The 24,072-nt window shown below is 36.4% G+C and overlaps 1 protein-coding gene across 2 annotated transcripts; it reads right to left on the reverse strand.

Moving 5' to 3' along the window:
* Nucleotides 1-488: 488 nt before the first annotated feature.
* Nucleotides 489-23,637, reverse strand: LOC132278760 (5'-3' exoribonuclease 3-like). Of its 2 annotated transcripts, none has more exons than XM_059780643.1 (24): nt 23,191-23,637; nt 19,045-19,147; nt 18,869-18,945; nt 18,594-18,785; nt 18,357-18,476; nt 18,178-18,240; nt 17,747-17,893; nt 17,473-17,637; nt 16,963-17,040; nt 16,785-16,871; nt 15,380-15,733; nt 15,039-15,140; nt 14,129-14,224; nt 10,400-10,470; nt 9,682-9,810; nt 9,530-9,606; nt 9,396-9,436; nt 9,200-9,274; nt 8,942-9,099; nt 4,660-4,764; nt 4,477-4,552; nt 1,923-1,999; nt 1,072-1,778; nt 489-945 (listed from the first exon to the last, which is right to left on the reverse strand). In XM_059780643.1, the coding sequence occupies exons 1-23, from the start codon at nt 23,392-23,394 to the stop codon at nt 1,091-1,093; spliced, it is 3,285 nt and encodes a 1,094-aa protein (XP_059636626.1). In that variant the 5' UTR covers nt 23,395-23,637; the 3' UTR covers nt 489-945; nt 1,072-1,090. The 2 variants fall into 2 exon arrangements, with proteins under 2 accessions (XP_059636626.1, XP_059636625.1); XM_059780642.1 differs by having other exon boundaries at nt 4,660-4,776.
* Nucleotides 23,638-24,072: the final 435 nt, after the last annotated feature.

Consider the following 24,072-nt stretch of genomic DNA (forward strand, 5'->3'; position numbering starts at 1 on the left):
TGCACATAACACCCCTATTTATGTCCAAGGGGTATTTTTGTACAATGTGAAGATTAGAAGCGTTTTTTGCAAACTTTTTCAAGTAGAGGGTAAAAGTGTTATGCTAAGTATACTTTAGGATTTTTCTGCACTTGTCATAATAAAAAAAAATATTTTAATATTTTATCAATACAATGGTCAAAAAATTAAGATATATTAGGCATTTGATAACACATTATAACAAGTACTTTTCACAAATAAATTATTTTAAAATTTATTTAGTAACAATATTTTTTTAAAACACTTATATGGCAAATTTTATAATAATATTCTTTAATAAGACGTTACCATATTTAATAATAGCAACTTTAATAAGAATGAGTGTAATTGTTTTTGTAAAAAAATAAAAAGGATAAAATTATCTGAGAGCTACCCAAAATATTCAACATATACTCCCAATTCATCCAAACGTAACTTTTTAAAATAAAAATACTTTTAAGCACACTACAGAAGCAATCTCAAACGGAGTATAATGAAAATTAAGTTGCAATGAGGGTTCAATATAGAGTATTGTTAGGTTATCATGAAAACAAATTTGGTACAAGCATTAATGAGGTTATGGAGTTCTTACTCATCTAATGGAGGAATGCTGCTTGGACTTTGATTGTCTTGGTGTAGCCAATCAATTCTTTTTCTCCCCCCTCTTCCTTCCCTTTCCCTCCTCAACTCTTACAAACAGCTCTGGTTCTCTCTCCGCGGAATTCTTGAGGGCATACGATCCAACAAATATTCAAAATTGTCTCAAATAATAGTAGTATATGCATAGGAAATTCTAGCCATCATTTATAGCTAAAAGATGGAAATACAATATACAATTCTGGTTTATTGAAAGCATAAAATTCAACACATAACTCCTATCATGTTGTTAAACGGCCCCTCTTCTTGCATCATAAATTAAACATTCTGCTGTTTATTATAAATATAAAAGAACCAAATCAGTAAGACCTACAAAATCAATCTGTAATAATAAAAAAATTGAGCTAAAGACAAACTGTATCAAAATTTGAAAAAAAATATTGGACATTAACTCACCTATTCTACAACCTTTGCTCTACCGGTCGTACCCACGTGGTGGTGGCCTTCTACTTCCTCCCCTACCCAAAGCTGAGAACTGATTGCCTCCCCGTTGAGGCCGATGATCATACCCTTCACTGACACTCTGGTTTGCCTGTGGGGGCCGGGTACTACCACCCCACTGATGATGGCTGGCAGCTCCATATGATTGGTACCTCCCAAAACTGTTGTTAGATTGAACTGGATGCGGTGGAGGGGTATGAGAAGGGTACCTATTACTAACATTTTGCTGGAATCCTGGTGGAGGGGCATGCAAAGGATACTCTCCACTCTCGGTAGAATATTGGTCATTCCTCTCATACTGATGATGTTGCCTAATGTACGGATCATGGGCAGCAGATGAAGCATATGGTTGAACATATATATGGTTAAAGTGATTCTGCACATTAGTGGGATTTGATGACCAGTATTGACCACGTGCACTTTGAGAAGAAGGGTAGCCTGTTCCAGGCGGAACCATCCCGTAATATTCCTGACCAAGGTATGTGTTATTTTGGTACGAGGACAAAGGTGGTCCATGTGCGGTAGCGGCATAGGATGGGGATGAAGTATACATATGATCACCATAACCATTTCGATCTGCTCTTAACTGTAAGCTGTTAGCCACAAGTCGGTGTGCAGCCTCCCCGAGTTGCTGGCCAGAAACAGCTCTAGGGGGGTTTCGCCTGAGGGAAGAAACCCCAAAGACAAAATAGCTTAATAATATTCCACGAAAACAACAGAGGATAATAGGAGAACAATAACATATATAAAGGATTGAATCAGCCTACTACAATAAGCTGATGAAACAAAACGAAGATTTACAATACCTTCCATTTTCCCAAGGCTTCCTTGTATCCTCATGCCATAAAGCAGGCTCAGGTTTTAGATCCCTGACCGTAACAATCTGTAAATAGTTCAAAAGGTATACAAGTTAATACAACATAAGATAAGTTAGAATAACAATGTCAGGCCCCACAAATAAACCCCACAAAGCCATTCTAAATTTCCAGTGAAACAATACATGACTTGAGGTCACGCAAAACAAACCAGTTCAAATTAATTACTGGAAAAAATGGAAAAAGAAAAATGAATGTATGCCAAAGACGCACCAAAAGGTCGCATGTAGATTGATGAATTTGCAAGGAGCAGATTTGGAATCGAAATTCATAAATACATGGGATGATCGACTACAAGAAATAGATTGAGAGAGAAGAGGGGGAGAGAAGGTAGGGATGAAAAAAATACCCCAACCAGCCGGGTTAACCAAAACTAATAGACTAACTAGAACTGTGTAATTATCAATTTATCATTGTTTTCTTAGCAACACTGTAGTATAAATTAATAATTGTAACCAAAACTTACAAGCTATATATGCCTGCACATAGTTTATGTAAGAATCTGTGCAGGCACGTTTGATTGTCTATAGCATATATGTACCTCTACAACAAAACTTACACTTGCTCCCTTTATGTAAAATGTAAATAGAATTTACAAGAATCTAACTAGGAAGAAGCTAATTAAAGCTTAATCTCAAAAAATAAAATAGCTTGGGATCAGCTCATTCAAAGCTCGGCTCGAGCTCGTTCATCAAGTTATGGAGCCGAACTGGAGCTCGATTTTTGATAAACATTGTTAGGCACGACTCCTCTAAGACCGTGAAAGCTAAGCTCGTGAAGGCTTGTCATGAACATAGGCAGGCTCACGAACACATTCATAGACATAGGCTTGTGTAGACTTTTACTAGTTCATGAACATATGTTCGTGAATATAGGCAAGTGTAGACTCATATAAGTTCATGGAGGTGGCAAAGCGATCTTGAACACGAGCTAAAATTGAGCCAGAACGACTTTTGTTATTAAACAAGCCGAACCTGAGCTCAACTTTTTGAGCTTGTCACGCTCCCAAGCAAAGCCAGAGTTCCCACAAATGCACAAGTCACGTACAAACCTACTGAAGCTCAACTTGGCTCGGCTCATTTGCAGCCCTGTCCCTCTCTACTTTGATTATTACCCAATCCATTCTAGGTGATTCATATCATCAATCTACAACATCTTTTCTGCTCCTGTATAAGCTTCAGATCCAAGTTGTTAATTGACGTTCACTTGCAAAAATGAAACTACTAAGGAACATTAGGCTCCAAGTCGCCAATATTAGTGTATTTACAAGAACCATACTACCAAGTATTACTTGGCTTCTGTCAAGTATCAGTTAATGGACATGACAGCAAATAAAAAATATTTGGCTGAAAAATAATGTAGAAGAAAAGGTTTTATCACCAAGAACGAAACTATCAGTCATAATGTTTGCTTTAGAAGTTCATTTCCAAGTAAATAATGAGCATGAATTGAGTCATAACATTATCCATAGGAACTTCAAAGAGTTAATAAGCATGATGATAAAATGAGCATAAGATGACAAATTTAGACATGTTTACATCTAAGAAAATAAGATATCAATATGGTTGTGCTATGTACAGAAATGACCAACAGCTACATGAATGTGAGGCATAGTTCAAATCAAATGTGTTGCAAAGACAAGAGAAAGATCCAAAATGATAACTAGAGGTAGAAGATAAGGCATGTAGGTTCCCAGTCCAACCAAAAGTAAAGCCCTGACTGAAGTAAATTGGAGAAACAGAATCCATGAAGTCAGCTATAAAATATTTCGGACAATGGGTTTGTCGGATTTTTTTTTTCCTATTCATCTCAATACACGGTGCAAACACAAATATTGAATCACTGAAAGGGAGAAGAACCAACTTAAAAACACAACTTAAACATACAACATCTCCTTTTTAAATGAGTGATGCAAACACAAATATTGAATCACTCAAGGGAAAAGAACCAACTTATCAACACAAGTTAAAATGATTCAAATGAGTGTAACATACACCATCTACTTTTTATTCTCTTAAGATATCCACCGCATTTAGAAAAGAAGAATAGCGTGACATTACAGTTTTCTGACACGCTGAAATAAGACACCTAAATTATGTACCAATCAGAATTAAAAAAGTTGACTAAAAAGAGGCCTCAAACATGCCAAACAAACACAACAAATTTAGTGATTCATGGTGAACTATAATTAATAAAAGGTTAGGGAACTTGAGTCACACCATATAGTTTGAAACAAGAGCCATTTTTACCATTCTCTATGATTCTAACATTGAAACATTGGTTGACTTTTTTTCTTCCATTAACCTCGATTTACTATAGACTATGCACCGGTAACTACGTAGACAGTCTTCATAAAAACAAGGGTAAATTACAAATCCACTCAAGTAGCCACCCTACGTGATGAATTCAAATTCCAGAAAACAAATTGGCCATTGTATAAGAAATCCCACCGACAACGTAAGAAATTAAATTAGTCACAAAATACCTTCTTTGGGATAACAACTCCTGCAGGTGGCCGAGTGATATGTTTATGAGCATCTGGAAGTGTGTATATAGCACATCTGAAGAACAAATGGGTAACAGATGAAATTAAATCATAATACTAATAATAAGAAGTCATGAATGCATTATGATTTCAAAAGATTATAATGAGGGTTTGGAAACATACATGACTTGATTGTCCATAATGTCTTCCATTCCCGTAACAGGTGATCTAAAAATTGGTGGGCAAGGATCTCCGGCACACAGGGATATATAACCATTCATTCCACCACTGCACATAGCCCTAAATAAAATCAGAAAATAGCCCAAACAATCAAAAGAAATTACAATGTGATTTGCATTGAATTATTTTCATCATCAACTTGGAATTGTAATAAGGTCCTTAGGTTATATATTGGGTCATGTTATAAGGTTCTTATTTGTAGATTTTAGTAGGGTTAGATTAGATGTTGTGACTTATCAAAAAAAATAAATACATGTTGCAATCAAATCAGTAGTTTCTTAAATTGGAAGCCAAGTCCTGCTAGAGTCAGGCATACGAAAAACCCTTGTCTTAAATTCAGCACATGTATGTAAGACTATCTATTTCTTTCCAGCAAACAACACACAATAAATTATTTAGGATACTAGGACTTATAGGCCCAATTGTGGTGAATTGGCGTTGCATGTGCCAAAGGGCAGGGGAGTCGATGAATCACCTCCTTCATTGTTCGATGGCGAGATATGTTTGGTCTATGTTTTTTTATTGCTTTAAGTATGTGTTGGATGTTCCCCAGGTCCACGTTGGACATGATTGAGGCTTGGAGAGGGTGTATAGTAGAGAGTCAAGCTAGAAATGCATGGAAGGCCACTCCCCTTTGTTTATGGTGGGGCTCGTGGCGTGCGAGAAATAGGAGATCCTTTTGATGGCGAGGAGAACCCTATTTGGTCTCTTAAATACACTATTTTGAGTTCTTTATTCTTTTGGTTAGATGGGTGAAAATGTAAATCTGTGGGGGAAATTGTGGATTTTGTTGGTAGTTCAAGACAATAGTCGGCCGTGTTTGGCTTTTTTGTTACAGCAACAACAACAATAATAAAAAGAACAAAAATAAAATCAATTCACATTTTAAAAATTTAGTAGAAAATTCGAGGATTTCAGAAAAAAATATATATATTTATAGGAGATTGGATATTTCCAGATAATGTGGTGAACTAGTGGAGGGGGCAGGAAAAATCTAATTACCATTTAATTACTACTGCTATTGCCCAAAAAAAAAAAATGAAGTATATAAATTCTAAAAAATTATAATACCTCATGCTACCATGAAAGAAAAACTGTTGCAGGTGCTAAGAATTGATAGACACCCTCTTTAATGACCGAAATTCCACTAACTTAAATAGACTATGCAAGAGGTAATTTGGTAAAAAAAAAAATACTTAGTTAATTGATAGTGGCACAAGGCTAAGTAAAACCTAAATAAATGATCATTGTTTGTCGGTGTGGAGAGGGGGACGGAGGTTGGGCTTCTAGGGAGGTGGGTTCCCCAGCGAGGGTGGGCATTTGGAAGTTTATCCTGAAGGGGTGGGATGAGTTTTCCAACCACATTCGATTCAGAGTCAGGAGTGGGAGGCATGTTAGATTTTTGGAGGACCTCTGGTGCGGTAATTTGGTGTTGGCCTGAAGATTCCATCAGCTGTTCAGGATCTCTATGAAGTATGAAGAGGCATGCTCTAGTGGCAGACTGTTATTGGCCCGATAATGGTAGATTGACTTAGGACATTCAGTTCCGTCGAGAGTTTCACGACTGGGAATTTTTGGAGGTCCTTGATATCTTTGTGATGCACTACAGTCAGGTGGCTGAGGGTGAAGGCATGGATGAGATGGTGTGGGTGGGATCCCCTAGAAGGATTTTTGAGGTCAAGGCCTTCTACCGGTTACTGTCGGAGGCCCCGGGCCAAGCTTTTCCATAGAAGGCTATTTGGAGGACAAAAGTCCCCTTGAAGGTGGCATTTTTTTCTTGGTTGGCTGCCCTAAGAAGCATTCTCACTATCGATAATCTTAGAAGGAGAAGGCACATTGCTGTCAACTGGTGTTGCATGTGTAAGAAGTTGGGCGAGTCAGTTAATCACCTCCTCCAAATGCGTGGAGGGCCACTCCCCTCTGTTTATGGTGGTGTTTGTGGCGTGACAGGAATAGGAGATCCTTTAATGGAGAGGAGTCACCTATTTGGTCTCTCAAATACAACATACTTTCTTCTTTATTCTTTTGGGTCAATGGGACAAATTGTAAAGCTTTAGATCATCTTTTGTAGTTTATGGATAGCTTGGAATTATAGTGTCGCCTTGGGCGTCTTTGTACTTCTTAGGTCGCTCCCCTTTTGAGCGTCTTTTAATGAAATATTACTTATAAAAATATATATATATATATTAATTATTCCAACCCAATTCCCAATCAAGGGAAACGAGCACCATCGATATAAATAACTTGTGGAATATTACGGTACAGATGCTCAACCCACACGCACTGATGCACAGGTATCTACAAATGGTCCGAGTTTAGAGCTCAGGTGAGGAGTCAAATCTGATTTTAAGTGAACCCTCTATCAATATGGGAATATGACCAAGTCTAGTTTTTTTTTTTTTTAAATTATAAAATTCATCACCAAATTCTAAGTAGATACCTTTAGTGACCAGAGAAAGATACTAAATCAATTTTAGACAACACCGACTTTCTAATCAACTATGATACTAGAATGAATATATGCTCAAAAATAGCATTCACGAGGTTGGATTATAATAATCAATTAATCATTTTACCTAAATGATTATGAAGTCCACCTCGCTAAATTAAAAGGATTTAATGGTAAAGTATAAAATAGAAAATCAAGAAGACATGAATGGCTTAACTTTGATGACAAAATGAAGCATAAGTTATTAAGGCACATGATGATCTACATGGATAGATATATAGCACAATTGGGTGATTCTCCACAACTAGTTTTAAGTTTAGACTTTTAGACGAAATAACTAAGGACACCATACTAAGATGAGTAAATGAATTAACTAATAATGTACACCATATTCTACTGAATATTGTTGAAATTCTCCATTATTAGTACTCCTTTTGTTGGGTACTTGGGAGAAATTGTAAATCCTTGGAGAAACTTGTAGATCTTTTGGAGTCTTTGAGGGTTTAGAGGCCCTATTTGGCCTTGTGTAGCTTTTGAGGGACACGTCCCCCTTTTGAACGCTTTTTATTCAATCTTTACTTATAAAAAATTAATAAAAAATCATGGCTACAAAGCAAACAAGGGGGGGAAGGGGCGAACACTCGGAACAAAGAAAGGGGGAAAGCGGGTCAGAACCTCCAAAATAAACGAAGGACTTCATTCAGTGACCCGCACTTCTCTTCAATAAAGTTATCTACGCACCTCTCTTTAATGACGGAATGCCCACACTTATAGTGACAGTACATCCGCTCTTTTAATGAGTGACTTTATATCCAAACTCGTGTTGGACTAGTCCTTTTGTTGTCCATTGGAAACTAAGAGAGCCCATTAGGCAAGCATGCCATTATTGTAACAACAGGGACCATTGTTAAGCTAAACAAGGAAATATCACTATGGAGGTTAAAAGACTCTAATGTGAATTGATGTAAGCATGTGGGACAGCAGAACCCTTTTTCTCCTTGTAAGGGACAGAAGCCCTAACGGAAACCTACCCCCCCAAATTAGTAAATATAGTAAGTAACGCTGAGTTCCGCCCGTACTGCCATTACTGCCTGGAAGCATTGCAGAACAAGGATTACAGTGATGGTGATAATTGAACTAGAAATTAAGATAGTTGATGTTACTCCTATTATTTTTATGAGAGAATTATTAATATCATTGAATTATCATAAAAGTTATTATAAAAGCTGAATAATTGATATCGTTGAGTTATGAATATTGTTTACGACTGATATATTCTTTATTTTATATAGCTGTGAGCTCACCACATTTTTTTAACATTTCAAGTAAATACACAGGTCGAAGATTTGACCACATTTTTTAGAGCATAGATTAAAAGATTCAGTCTATTTCAGCTTGTTTTCCATTCAAGTTAAAGAGTTTTATGCAGTGAGGAACAATTGTATTCTATTTTGAGAGATTGAGATGAGTTATTACTACGGTTTTCATCAAGTTAAGAATGGAAGTTTGTTTTATTATTACCCTTATGTATTTTAATTTGAAATTGAGTCGTTATTTTGTTATTGCTTAGAAAATTTAAATCTGCCATTAAATGTGGTGATGTATTAAATCCATTGCATTGTCAATTTTCTTGGTTCAAGCACCAGATTTTGGAGGACAATTTCTCTTGACCTCAGATTGGCATGATATCCTCAAATATAAAAGGCAAACCCTCACTGAAATTTGAAAGCTTAAATTATTTAACGAAATAATCAAACCTAGCATTGCATCACAAACCTGGCCCTTGGATCAAGTTTCTCCTTAACCTTAGTTCGCTCTCTGTCTGACAGATGCTTACAACGATCATTGAGAGAAAATACGTATGGAGAGAGGGTGTGAGACAATGCCACAAAAAGCATGTCAGACATCACACTATTTCTCCGCACTTCTTCCTCCTGCAGAGAATAACGGTACTTAATAAGAGAGAATGATATTCATCTTGCACAAGAACCCAGGAGCTGAGCATTCTCAGAAGCCGACTTCATATAACCATACCGTCAATGTATGCTCAATCTTTTCAACCTCTGCAAGAAGGCGAGCTTCCTCGATGAAAGGCAATTTGGCAATACCCTTCAGGATAATGAGCAGACAGGAGAAATGTCATAAGGTTTCCGTGAAAATAAAACAGAAACTCCTCATAAGCCAGCATGTTGATAGAATAAAATCAAGATGCTATACAGATGAAACGAACCTGCCAAGAGTACCTCTTGCCATTCATGTCCACTTCAAAATCTGACAGGCAGAACAAAAGTAAATAATAAAATAATATCTTGCGGTTGAACTCATAAAATAAGAATGCTTAATTTGGACAAGCACTACACGTACCACTTGGATAGAAATCGATAAGAGGTGAGTTGGGATCTGTCATCAATTTCCTATAGTGCACAGGAAGGGCATGGGAACTGCAAATAAACACACAGTTAGAACCCTTCATGTAATCAACATTTTAGAAGAAAAGAAAAAGTGGCTAGAGCGACCTTGCAGCTGGGAAAACCCCCAACAGCTGATTGAACGGTTTGAACGGACAACCAAGTTCAAAGCTTATATTCAACTGTCCAAGATCCTTGAGATCGGAAGCAAATGGGGCATAATGATAAGGATAAAACCTGTAAGAAAAAGAATTCATGTTCCATGAAGTACAAAGAATATGGAAGCCAAAAATTTTTACACCTCAATCAAGTACAAAAACACCTTTAGGTAGATGAACTTGTACACACAGATAAATATGAAGAGGCACTAAGGTCATACTAAACTATTTGGAATAATGTTATAAATGTAAGCACTTTGTGCTGGAAAAGAGAGAATCTCTAAATCTGGATCGCCAAACCAGTGTGAGAAGAATTCGTGCATATATGCAAGCAAAGCAACATACAAAGTTAAATCATTTATGAAAGAAATACAAGAGCATTGTACAATAACCCATGGAGTGTCAAGTCCAATGTACGCCAACTACTGGAGCTTTGAATGTTTAGATGTCACCATGCAAAAAAGATTCTTGAAATCAAGCATAGAAGCCAATGGCCTCATCATTCACAAAGAAATACTAATATATTTCCTTGTGTGTTGAATAGAGACAAAAGCATGTTTGTCTTAGTGTTTGTGTGGGTAGGTGGGTGGGTAAGGGAGAGAGAGGTTTAATAGCAACTAATAAGAAGTAAAAAAAAATGTTGCTCAAAGGCAGGAGAAAAGATATACCACTGCCAGGAACAAACCCCTTCATAGTAATAGTGCATAACCCAACATAAGCCCTCTGTGTACCTCAAAACCTACCAAGGGAAAAGACCGAAATTTTTGTAAGAAAATCCATTATTGCAACTACGAAACTACAACCCATTATAGCTAAAACATGAGCGTGGAACAATCAATCAGAAACCCTTCAAATAAATAACTTGAAACCAATCATGAAATAGAATCACTACAAAGCACAGGCCATGTCCAGATATTAAAATCTCCTAAAATTCCTAATAATACCATTAGCCCTGCAAGGCTGAAACCAAAGTTTCTTTCAAGTAGCACTAACAGGTCTAATCTCATACAATCTAATTTACAAATAACACCTGCATGTTGCAACAAATATGTAAAAAAATAAAATTAACTGGGGATAAAATCACATCTACATGTTGCATCTAATTTCCATTTAATTGCTTTAGATTGCATTCCTAATTTACAGCAAAAAGCTGGAGGCAACTCCAATGAGCTCATTCAGTCTCAAATTAGAAAATGCTGGTCAAAAGGATTGTTCAGCCTATCTCTGGCAAGGAGGACGAGTTTATGCAATTGAAAATAAATCCTGGAGACTCCAATGACTTCTATGAAAAATGGATACTTCCAAAATATGGACCCCAATCAGCGTGTATACTTATTGTCAGCAATAACAGTGATCGTGGCTCGCGTGTCAGCAGTGATAGTAGTGGTAACTATGCTGGTGCCTTCACCACGTAACAGTGATGTGGCAGTGAGTTATACAATAATGACTAGTACCAGAAGTCAATTTCTTTCAAAATAACACTACTTAGAGATGTATTTTTAAACTCATTTTCCACAAATGCACTCATGACATCTAAATTCTAATGCATATTTTAGAAATCGTTTTCCAATAATGCGCTCACAACTCTATTAACCGCCCATCTTTCGGTCAAAGATGGCACTTTAAAGCTACAAATCAAAAAGGAGTGGGGTGAACCGATTTAACCGTCTAAAAGAGGAGCTTCTCATTGATAGTATTGTCATCCTTTTACCCATATCGACAACATAACCTATCTTACTATATTAAGCTGTACCTGCATGAATATATTAACTTAACAATATCAAAATATTTTTTTCTTGGAACATACATTTGCAAGCATGCATTCAGTGAAGAAAGGTTCAATCCTTGCCACACAGATATTAAGGTGATTAGCCCACGGAACATTTAAGGCCATGAAATTAACTATTTAATAATATTTTACTTATAAAAATAAAAAAAAATAAAAATAAAAAGCCATGAAATTAACTACAATTCCAATAATAAAATGGCAAAGAGAATAGTTACAAGTTGGTGGGCTGGCTATGAGGTGAGGGGAAGTCCGAGTTTTATTTTGTTCAATAAACTCCGATGGCTGAAGATAGATATCAAGAAGTGGACTAGGGAGGTGCTTGGCAATTTGGAGTGGCACAAAACCAGGCTTATAATGGAGATTTCTAAGCTAGATCGCAAAGAAGAGGTGGTAGAGATGGATAATGTGGCTTTTTGTTGGACGGAGGACTGTAAGGAAGAGTTTGGCCAGATTGCTTCATTGGAGGAAAAATCTTAGTGGCAAAAGTCTAGGGCATTGTGTCTCAAGGGGATCAGAATATGAAATTCTTCCATTGGATGGCTAATGCCCATTGAAGGGGGAATCATATAGGAAGAATTCGTATTGATTGTAACTTGTTGAGCAAAGAAGAGGACATTAAGAGAGGAATTGTTTCATTCTATCAGCAGTTGTATGCAGAATCCTCTCATTGGAGATGTTGGCCCAAAAGCTTAGAGTTAGACAGCATCTCAGCAAAAAAATAGAGATTGACGGGAATGGCCTTTTACAAAGATGAGGAGATAAAATTGAGGATACGCAAAGGTGATAAGGCACCGGATCCAGATAGTTTCACCAGGTCATTTTTCATCAAATGTGAGAGGTGGTTAAGAAAGAGGCGATGGACTCGATCAACTTCTTCCATGAGCATGGGCAGTTTATGAGGAGTTTGAATTGCGTCCTTCATTGATCTCATCCCCAAAAAAGGAAGGAGCTACAGAGGCCAAGGACTTTCAACTAATTAGTTTGGTGGGTAGCATAAATAAGATTATTGCCAATGTCCATGTCTTGCGATTAAAAAGAGATTGATGAAGTGATCTTGGATTCTCAAAATGCTTTTGTTGGAGTGCATCAGATTTTGGATTTGGTTTTATTTGCCAGCAAGCGTGTGGGGTTCAAAGTCCAAAGTGGGGTGTCAGGGATAGTTTGCAAGCTCAATATTGAGCAAGCTGCATTTCTACAGTGATTCTAAATTTTGGTGAGGAGCGAGGCTGGAGAAGATGGTACAATTTTGAACCTTATTGTACCGTCAAAGTGGAGGAGTGGGGGCTTGATGAGTGGATTTGTGTAGGCTCCTGGCACGGGGGCTTAGGTGCGTTCTTTTTATCAGTCTTTCGGATTCACAGGGGTCCTCATTCCCTTGGAAGGCAATTTAGTAAATAAAAGCCCCTTTAAAAGTCGTTTGCTTTTGCGTGGTCGGCAACCTTAGAGAAGATCTTGTCTAAATTCATAGATTGAGGAAGAGGCACAAATTCTGGTGAATTGGTGATGGATGTGCAAAGAGGATAAGAAGTTCGTGAATCATCTTCTTTTGCATTATTCAGTGGCAACGAATGTTCAGGCTATGTTTTTTGTTATTTTTGGTGTTCATTGGGTTTTACCGGTTTCCACGATGGCCATGACTGAGGCATGGAGAGGTTGTATAGTAGGTAGCCAAGCCCGAGATGCTTGGAGGGCAACCTGTCTTTGTATTGTGGTAGGGTTTGTGGTAAGAGAGAATAGGGCATCCTTTGATGGGGGAGGAGACTCCCATTTGGGGGTAAAAAATTCCATATTGAGTTCTCTATTTTTCATGGGTGGAACTGTAAATCTTTAGAGGACTGTAGAATTTGTGGACATCTTGGAAGTATAGTAGGTCTTTTATTCAACTTTTGTGTAAAATTTTACATATAAAAATTTAAAAAAAATTAAACCATGAGACATGCAAAAACTGCCAACAAGAACTTCATGAAAATTGATAAATTATTATAATAATAAAATAAAAAAGGACATCATGAAAGAACCAGCTCACTAAAAGAAAAGCTTCTTTTAAATAAAAATGCATAGCTCAAATTATAGCAAATCGATTCGCCAAATTAGACAACTAAATAAGCCACTCAAATTATGCACCTGGATTTGAGTCACCATCAGTTTTACTCAGCCAATCCCAATTCAAACGTCTTACCCAACCCAACGACAACTTAAGTTACATGGACTTTTCTAAATGCATACCATAATCATGTGCCCAACATGTCTAGTTGAAATTGGGCATTGCATTCAGCAAGCAAAGCTTTGTTAATCGTCCTTAGGCCATTGAATTTAGATATTTGATAAATCCAACGCTTAAGCACATGCATACATATATATACACATACATTCAACACACAAACTCAATACATCTAATATAGAAGATAGCCACATTTACTAATATTTCTTAAATAAATGTTCAAAAAAAAACAGAATATAATGACCATTTATTTTCTTTTCAATCTCAGGGACAAAAGACAAAAGGGTGATGAACACAGAATTGACCCAAACCAGCCCCATTCCATAATAATGAAGTTCTTTTATACATTTATTAATCATCAACGGTAGTTAAGTTCAAATAACTTACAACATCTTTCCGTATTCTTTCAAGTTCCTCGAGGGTTTTCGCAGGGAACTTTTCTTCATAATATCTCTCTTTCCACCCCGGCTCTCCCAATTTGACCTAATAAAATGAAAATAGTAAAATGAACACTCAAGATGAATCATATGAGCAGCATGAAATTTGAAATTTGCCTCATTTAGCAATCAGAATTCTAACAGATGTAGTCCAAAAGAAAAAGAAAGTTCGATATGAGAAGCAATAATGGAAGGCTGATTTATTAATACATTGGGATACTAAAAAAAAGTATTCAATCGTAGGGACAATAAAATGCTTGCAGTTGTCAATAATTGTGCTATACGCGCATAAACTCATCCACAAGCTTGCACATATCTCAACATAACCAAGTTATGCTCCATGTTTCCATTAGTTCCAACTCTTTAATAAAAAAATTATACTAGTACTTTTCTCATATGTGTTTTTAATCATGTAAAGAGTTAAAATGGCATTTTTCTATTGTACAAATAAGCATTCCAATTTCTTGTTGATCTATATAAACTTCAAATGAACATCTGGTTCTAAATAAAAATACAAGTCTATAACGGCATTTTTCTATTGTACAAATAAGCATTCAATTTCCGGTTGATCTATATAAACTTCAAAAGAACATCTGGTTCTAAAGAAAAATACAAGTCTATAACATTATAACTATTTCATTTTGAATCACTCACTTGCTCTTTCCTTTAGCTGGCCTTCAATTATGAGGAGCTTTAATTCAGTGATCGATAATTTGACATTGATTTCCATTACTAAATAAATCTTAAAATACCATCCTAAGCCTATAAGAGGAACAACACTAACACTCCAACACCACCACAAGCACATAGGGAGAAAAAAATTATTATAAAACCAATTTACAGCATTTGTGTGCACAGACCTTGTCTTCCTCTGGGTTCTCACAGTTAAACATGTCGGACTTCTCACGAAGTAAATCCTTTAGCTTTGCTTTCATTTCTTCTCTGTTTTCATGTTCTTGAGACTGAGATCAGAAAGAGAGAACATAGAACTTAATAAATAAAAAATTAACAAAGTGAAAAAACCCATAGAAAATCAATACTAATAATAACAATAATGATAATGATTATTAAATAGTATTAATATATGATAAATGCACCATTAAACCAAAACTAAAAATTGCCCATATAAAGTGAGTCCTAAAGAATGTCTAGTGTAGGCAGAACAACATTAAAGTGCCTTTCCTGAAGAGGGAAAACGTACTTCTATTTCAAGACTATTCTCTGCTTCAACAATGGCAGCACCAATTGTCGCCCCAGAAGACAATCGTGCAACTTTTTTAGACCGACCATGGGGTACTGTACCATCAGATGTCCCAGACCGCTTATTCCAAGTGTCAGGGACTGGTTCACGCACGATGGAATTCTGATGTCCATTTTTTTTATATATTGAGCTTTTTGAACTGTGTTGTTGATATGGTGAAGGTGAAGGAGCCGAAGCAAGACGAGAACCGTGATACTGAGCAACAGGAACGAGAGATTCAGGTTTAAATTGAGGTTCTACATCATCCCCTCTTTTTGCTTGTGCCTTTCCACGCTTGATTCTTTCAGCTTGTCTCTGAATAATAATGAAAATATAATGATTACTATGGCATTGAATATGAATATTGTGGCACATTGTTATGAAATCATAATATGCGAAGCACAAGTAACGCCTTCCCCTCCGCCAAAATTCAGGCCAAAGAATTTTATTTTTCCTAGAACCATTCTCCAGCAGGTGAAAGTTGATCTAGGTCATATTTTGCAAATCTAGGTCATATTTCAGTGTTTCACCTCCACAAAAAGGGTGCAGTTTATTGATTAAAAAAAACAAAAAGTAAAAAATCCAAAATGAAATTACACTAGAGATAAGAATATGCAATTTCTCATTACTTCTTGTAGTGTATATCTATTTCCTACAAAATTTGAGGGATTCACTTTAGTCTATATTAGCAAAAATGCAGTACCATGTAGACAGAGGTAGAAAATTAGCAAATAGAAGACAATAAATAATGATAGTAATGCACTGATAATTATGAACAGAATAAATATATAACGCAGTGATATTGCCCAAGCTGTTGATGCTTCCACATTCTTTTGTAGCACTTGCAGAGCACCGTCACATGAAACAAGTGTGGAAGCAGCCAAAATAGCTGTCAGTAAGAAACCTTCCTACTAGGAAGGCTGGGAGAAGTATTCATAGTTCAATATAGAAATTGAAAATCATATTTCATTAAATCCAAGCAGAATTTGAAAATCATATTTCATTAAATCCAACCAATATATTATCTTACTCAAAGATGGCTCTTAAGGAAACCAACAAAATGAAGCCATCTCATAACAATACTATAGTTCAATATGTGGCTGCTAAGGCAGCGCAATGAACCCATCGTATAACAAAACTCACTTGAAGTTTCAGATATTCAACTGAACCATAACCAGGAAACAAATGTATATGCCATATTATGATAGATTAAATGATATAGAAGACCACATGGCATTAGGGAAAATTAAGAAACATGCATTCTAGAGAAGTTCAAAAAATTCATTAATTCAATAGAACCAAAGGACATACAGTGAATATATATAATGGAGGAAGACAACCACGTAGATGATGAAGCAAAACGAACCTGATGCAATCGACCTCTTTTCTGAAATATTTTGTCTTCGTAAGATCCCACAGCCTGAATGAAATGCTCAACCCTGCTCAGATTTGGCTGACAAATAGAAAGAGAAACAATAACAGAAAATAAGAACAACTCTTTGAAGGTATTCATAAAAGATGCCAAAACATATTGAATTAAATACCTTGCTGGAATCACTCAAGTATCCACCCAAAGCCTTAAATTCCTTCTTATATATAGCAAGCAGCAAGTTAATCGCACCCTGAAAACAAATCAGATTAGAAATAAATAAATATATAAATAAAATGAAAAATCATATTGATAAATTTCGAGTGTTTCTAGACAAAAGCATAAGAAGAAAGATATTTTGACGAGGAGGGCTGTTGAATTGGGTTTTCTTAGGGTTCAGGGTTGGAAGGAACTTGTCCAGTCAATTGGAGATCTCCCACTTCTTGTTCACGAATGATGCCCTTCTTTTCTGTGATGCTGATGAATTCAGGTAAGATACTTGAGATGTGTTTTGATCTGGTTCCAAGTTGTCTCCGGACTGAAAGTGATTGTGGGAAAGAGAGTTATGGTTCCGGTTGGGGAAGTTCAAGAGATTCCCCTTCTTGCTGATATTTCTTAATTTTACTGCCAAATCAAACGTATTTCAGACATCAAGTGACATAAGACAGAAAACAGCTAAACCAACCTCACGAATCTCCAGCGTGGGCATATGCGGTAAAAAATCGTTGCCGACAAAGAAGCACATGAAGATAAAGTCATCAACAATGCACTCAAAATCAATCTCAAACGGAGGGTTTGGAATTCTCATCTCATATTCCAAATACTCTCTAAGAGTCCAAATGTTGAGAAACTGCAAAATGTGCTCACATTAGCAAAGCAAGGTAACAAAGTAAAAGGCACTATCAAAAAAGAAATTACTGACTCTACCTATTACTGTTAGTATAGGGATCAAAGCAAACCTGGTAGGGCTTTTTAACCACATCACCACCACCTTTCTCATCAAAGTCCCCTGCCTTTCTCTTTGCCTTTCCTTCACAATTTGCCGCTAAATGACCCACTTGACCACATATGAAACATTTGTCTTGTTGTCCAGGGGTGAATACAACCTGGTAAGTAAAATTTGAAAGGCATGTCTGTTACTTCACTGAAATTGAAGAGATCAAAAACATAACTTAAATAAGCACTAAATTCCAATTCCTTAGTTTAAACAGACTGTCAATATTTTTATATGACTATAGCTGAAGAAGATGAAAAAAAAAAAGGTTTCTAGCATGTTCCTTATTCTTTCTGCAACAGTAAATTTGACATCTTTTGCAAGTCAAAAAAATCAATAAGCATAAAAGTCTAAAAATATTATATTTGAAGCAACACAAATTGTATGTATACAAACCTCCCTGAGTATTGAAAAATGAACCTCGTGGGTAGCCAAAGCCAACATGATTAGATCTGCATCCTGTTGCGTAGTGCCAGTTAAAAATCCAAAAATAACAGTCTACAAAAGTAACTAACAAAGCAGAGCAACCAGAAGTTCCTTTTATATACTCATGGGTGTTGTTGAAGAAGACATACCAGACCATAAAGGCAATGGCGCGTATTTGGATCATAAGCAGGAAGATTTCTTTGAAGACGAATATATGACATAATTTTATGTTCCCCTTCCCCGGGAGCATTTGCATCAGAAAGGATAACCTTCAAAAGAATAGAAAGAAAAGCAAAACTAAGGAAACTTTTTCTTGTTGCCATAACACATAAACACCAAAGAAGTACACCAATGTACTCTCAAGAGAAACAAAACAGAGATAATACCTTTATAGATTTCCACCCAGGGTCATTGTTTAATCTGAGATGGATATAATACTGAAGAGCAATTGACAAAACAGCCATAAATTCAGTTCCCGGAGTGATAACATTAGAATCACAAGTCTGTGATTCATTTTTCGGCGGAAGTTTTCTGCCTTCCCTCTCAAACTCCTCTCGTAACCTTTCTTCTTCAGCCGCCTTTGAAATGAAAGTCACCAATAAAAATTTCGTTATTATAGAATTTATGTAGAAGACCAAAAATGTATAGGAGGGGCACATACCGCATCTGCCGCATCTTTGGCTGCTCTAAAACGCCTAGACCGCTGCTGATTCATTTTAGCCCTTGGGGCAACACCATCTACCAGGTTTTTCCAGATAATCAGTATTATATAATGCAAATGAATTTTTATAAATTTTCAAGTTACAGTTGCGTAGATAATTCAACCTAATCACCCACCAATAGCCATGTACAGCAGCTTGCGGGGTCGCACCATTACAAAAAGTCTATCTATATAGTCAAACATGCACTGGAACACCTCATTAAAAGTGGTGGGAGAAGGCTGCATGGAACAAAATAAGAGTGTCAAGACATATTTGTCTAAAACACAAATAAATAAAGAACAAAATTGATAAGTATGTTTGTCTGAAATATAAAATTAAAAGCAGCATTCATGTGCATTGTCAGATATACATAACACAGAGATACAACAATTTGCATCATGAAAAATAATAACAATGATGATGATGATTATAAACGTTGAGCATAATAATTTCAAAAAATGGAAGTGAAAAGGCAAGCCGCATGAGTATAAGCTGTTATGGTCCCCAAACAAATAGGATAGTGCTAACTTTCCATTTTTTTCTTTCTTTTTTACTTTTCTTTTGCCCTTTTTTTTTTTTTTTTGGTTATTGTTGTTGTTGCGGCGGCGGCAGCGTGCGTGTGTCGTTGTTGTGCTGGTGTGGGGGGGTAGGAAAATGAACAGAAAATCTTTGAAGATAACAGAGATATATCGCTTTAGTAACTCTCCCTGTGGAAGTCATTGTCAAACTATACACCTTTCTTGACCTCTCTTTCCCTTTCTTTTTCTTTTTTTTTTTTTTCAAGTAAGAAGAGCACCTTCCTTAATCTTAGAGGTGACAAATAATACTTCAATGAGTTGATTAGTGCAGACCAGAAAAATCAGTGGGTTTAGGCGGGTTAATGTGGCCACATTCAGACTGCCTAAACACGTTAAGTAATCGCTGGCAAACAACAAACCCCAGTCTACCTGCAGTTGGACCCCTTTCTCTCTCAACACCACTATCGATGACACCTTATTCTACCTACTCTTTCTCTCTCTCTCTCTCTCTCTCACACACACACACAAACAAATACTTATGAATGAAAGTTTTTCCTTTTGTGGATTGATCTTCCTGGAAATATATAAGAAAACCTAGATCGGAAGGGTATATTCTTGTTCTGGTTTGCTCTCTTCGATTCCCCTTCTCCCCCACACAAATCCATAAATGAGAATGTTAAATATACAAGTAGTGTTCTCTTTTTTGTTGGGGTACGGGGAGAGATTGTTCTTCTACAGAGGAGATCACGGATTTTTTGGGTTCCTTAGGTTCATAGGTCTCCTCTTTCCTTGGTTTTTGATTGTTTTTTTTGTTTTGATTTTGGCTTTTGTACTATTATTGGGACGCGTTCCCCTTTTGAACACCTTTTAATACAATTTACTTATCAAAAAAAAAAGTATACAAGTCGTGTTGTCAATTTCCAAATCAAAACTTCTGTTGTAATGTATCAAATTGTCTTGAGTTGTTCGAGTACATTTGTTGAAGACGAAGCAGACACGGAATTGCAAAAAACACGGAGTGAAGTTCGCATCCTCAATCACATATCTAGGGCATAGGTAAATTGAGTATAGAAACACCTTATTTGACCTATGTTGATCTTGGTTAGGCTCACAAATTTATTTGCAATTTGTTTTAGAAAAATGGCTTTACAAAGTTAATGTTCTACACATTTTTCAAAACAATATTTTAACTGGACAGCAGTAATGCTTCGGCTGGTCAATCAATCAACAAGTGTCAAGTAGCCTGATCGACTGAGTTTTGGCTGAAACTTATTTTTGAAAACCAGTTGAAAGATCGATGGTAGTCGAGCAGTCTTTGATCAAAAGGTCAATCGATTCAACCTGTCATACATATTTTTGTAAACTCTCTCAAAACGCAAATTTACAGGAACTATCCGTCCTAAAACGAATGAGTTACCTCTATTGGCTATAAATAAGGGGATATAGTTAGTTAGGGATGATTTTGATGTCTAATCATATAGAGAAGAAAATTCTTGCAAGACAAGAATTCCCAAATTACTCTAGGGTTTCCTCAGACAACATCATATGTGATTGAGTGTTCATCCAGGAGGAATTCAACAATCTGATTCAAATCAACAAATCAGTTATGAGACCAAAAAGGGCGAACGATCGCTAGAGAAGCAAGTTTGTTGACGAGCAGATGATTGACTTGGATACTTGAAAGACTTCCAGCTCTAGTGAATCTCAAGATTAGAGGAGACGCCGATGATGATATTTGTTGTGTCTATGGAGAAGAGGGGGAGTCAATTGACTAGTAGCTAAACTAGTTTGGGAAAGCAAGTCAAATGAAAATTGGTTTTGGTGAGAGGTTTAGCACATGCCAATAGGAGAGTGGTCTTCCCTCCTAACCTCTTATATAGGTGGAGCATTCAAATAAACTTACTAACCTGGGAGCTTTCATCTGTTGGCAGATATGGACTAATAGGAATGACTGACACATCAACAAGAAGAGATGGGATCCGCAGGCAATGCTTGACAAGGTAATCCAGAATTTCAATGAATTTTGGGAGTTTTATAGTAAGGAGAATAGCTTGCATATGCAAAGCTCTCTTTCTTCCTCCTATTCTGATCTTTGGGTGCCTCCTAGTCTTTAAAGCTAGATGTTGATGCTTCAGATCGAGCTTAGAGGCTGGAGTGAGCTGGATTGATTCTCAAGGACAACCAAGTCAAACTCTTGCATCTTGCTACTTTCTTTTTCCAACAAGTGAGTAGTGCCATAGCGGGTGAGGCTGGCTATGGTTTTAAGAGGAAGCTTGAAAAAGCTGAGACAGTGGGGTTACCACGACGTCTTGGCGGAGGGGGATTGTCAATAAGTGATGTCCTTAAAGCCATTGGATGCCCTTGCAATGGTTGTTTGTGATGATATTCACATGTTAAGTTGCAATGGGCCCTCGGGGTTGCAATTCTATAGCTTATCAGCTTAGCAGATGGGCTTTGGGTAGGATAAGTGAAGATACTGAAATGGATGATTGGCCTTCATGGCTAAATGATTGTGTTTATTCAAATTGTACTGGTGCTGGTCTTCGCGAATAAAATTGCTCCTTTTTTTTTAAATAAGTAAATAAAATTGCTCCTTTTGATTGAAAAAAGAAAAAGATCAAACAAATGATACATTGTATTTCGAATGTTACAAATACTTAACTGAAACATAATGTTAGGCACAAACAAGCACATTATCATAGAGGTTGAAACCTCCCTCCTATGGTACGCCTAAATCTAAGGCCTCCCATCTGAAAGAGCACCATCAACCCAATTACGATAACTAAAGGCTAGCCACTCTGTCTAAAAGAAGAACACACCAATACCAAATAATGTATGTAAAAAAATTCTTCTTTTCTTCTTCAATTTTTTTTTTTATTATTTTTTATTTTTTATTTTTTTTTTGTATAAGTCAAATTATGTGTGTAACGATTTTAATCGGAGCTTACTGGAACCAACTTAAATGTTCTTGTCTCCTTCTACAATACTTTTGATGCCCTTCCACAATCAGCACCTTGCCTTTTTCAATAATTAACTATAGGTAAAATTAAAGTTTTGAAATTATGTCCCAAAGTTTGACATATATGAACATTGAAACTTTGAAATTCCAATAAGATATAAGCTCTCACACTGCAAATAATATACATGAACACAATTTCCCTAGAATTAGATATTCCGCTCTCTAGCAAATAGAAATTAAAATTGCTATTTAATCACTGCATCACTGCGTTTTTTTTTTTTTTTGTGACAAGTACTCTGCATCACTGTTTTAAGCAGCCATCTAAACCCAAGGCAATGCTTTCTACAGGTGAAATTTGGGGGGGGGGGGGGGGGGGGGGGGGGGGGGGAAGGATTGCGCCCATAAGAGCACCTCATTGTTGGCCACCAGAAGAACACAAATTCCCAGCTCCTATCTTCGATTGAACATGTGACTCATAAAAGCTTATGGTTTTAACAGAATTTTATGAAAGTGTGTGTACTGGGTGTTCAATCTTCATGTCAGCTTAAAAAAATGCAATTTTACTGGCAACTCTAAGGTGCTGTAGGTTCAATTACTGGTGATCAAACACGAATCTCTAATCCAACAACCGACTTGAAAATCACAACCACATGCAAAAACATTTAGTCATCCACAAAGATTCATCAAAAAAAATTCACCGGTTTCAAAAGTGACAAGCAATTATGAACAACAAAGAGCATCAATAACACAAAATCAAAATCAAACTCATAACAGGTACAATGAAAAACAGTGATTGAATCCGTACCCGGTCTTCGGGATGAAAACAAGGATGAATAATCCCATTCATGTCGAGATAGAGGTTGTCGAATTCGAGGTCGTTAGGGTTAGGTTTACTAGTATCGATCGGAATCGTAACGCCATCGATTTCAACCGGTTCTTCCTCAATAACATCCACCACCACCAACGGATACTTCTCAGCCAACCACCGGTAGAATGCCGGAACTCCCATCGCACTCCGCTCACTCCAAACTCAAACAAAACAACAGTTAACGCACAAATATATATATAGAGAGAAAGATAAAGATGGATACTCCAAACGAAACAAGAATAGATTAATACATAAAAATAGAGAGAGACAGACAGATTGAGAAAGTAGAAAAAGGCCCAAGTCCTAAGCCCTAAACTGAGAACTCAGAGAGATAGACGTAGAGAGAATATGCGAAATCCGAACACATGGATTTGCTTGTGAGTTCGCGGTATAACAGGCTCGTGACGCAAATTAGGGCACCAAATAAATGATGGGACAGATATGTCCCTGCAGCGAATTACTATTAACTCCATGTTTTTTTTTTTTTTTTTGTTTGGGTCGAATTGATTTCAATATGATAAATAAGTACGAGTACTGTTTATAAAAAATAAAAAATAAAACATAAAAAATAAAGCCATTTAAGCTTAAACAACTCATATTTTCATTTATATCCTTCTGAAGTTAAAATATACAATCTAAACAAATAAATAATATTTTATTATCTTTTTACGGAATCTTGTACGTAATTCTTTTTTATTAAAATCCCTGTGTCTACACAATATTTTTTTAATTGAATCTATAATAATTAAATTTATATTTAAATTCAAAATGCATTTGCAAAAATTTTACTTCAATTTAGTAAGATATAAGTGCTATTCA

Source organism: Cornus florida, unplaced genomic scaffold (genome assembly GCF_030987335.1).
Source record: "Cornus florida cultivar Cherokee Brave unplaced genomic scaffold, ASM3098733v1 CherokeeBrave_3.0.0_Hap2_Chr10, whole genome shotgun sequence".
In the NCBI taxonomy this organism is placed as follows: domain Eukaryota; kingdom Viridiplantae; phylum Streptophyta; class Magnoliopsida; order Cornales; family Cornaceae; genus Cornus; species Cornus florida.

Coding starts and splice junctions, on each gene's coding strand:
- LOC132278760 (XM_059780642.1), bottom strand. CDS start 23,394: ATGGGAGTTCCGGCATTCTACCGGTGGTTGGCTGAGAAGTATCCGTTG. Junction 18,477..18,593: donor CTGGGTGGAAATCTATAAAG/GTATTATCTCTG, acceptor ATTCTTTTGAAG/GTTATCCTTTCTGATGCAAA. Junction 17,638..17,746: donor TGGTTAAAAAGCCCTACCAG/GTTTGCTTTGAT, acceptor CACATTTTGCAG/TTTCTCAACATTTGGACTCT.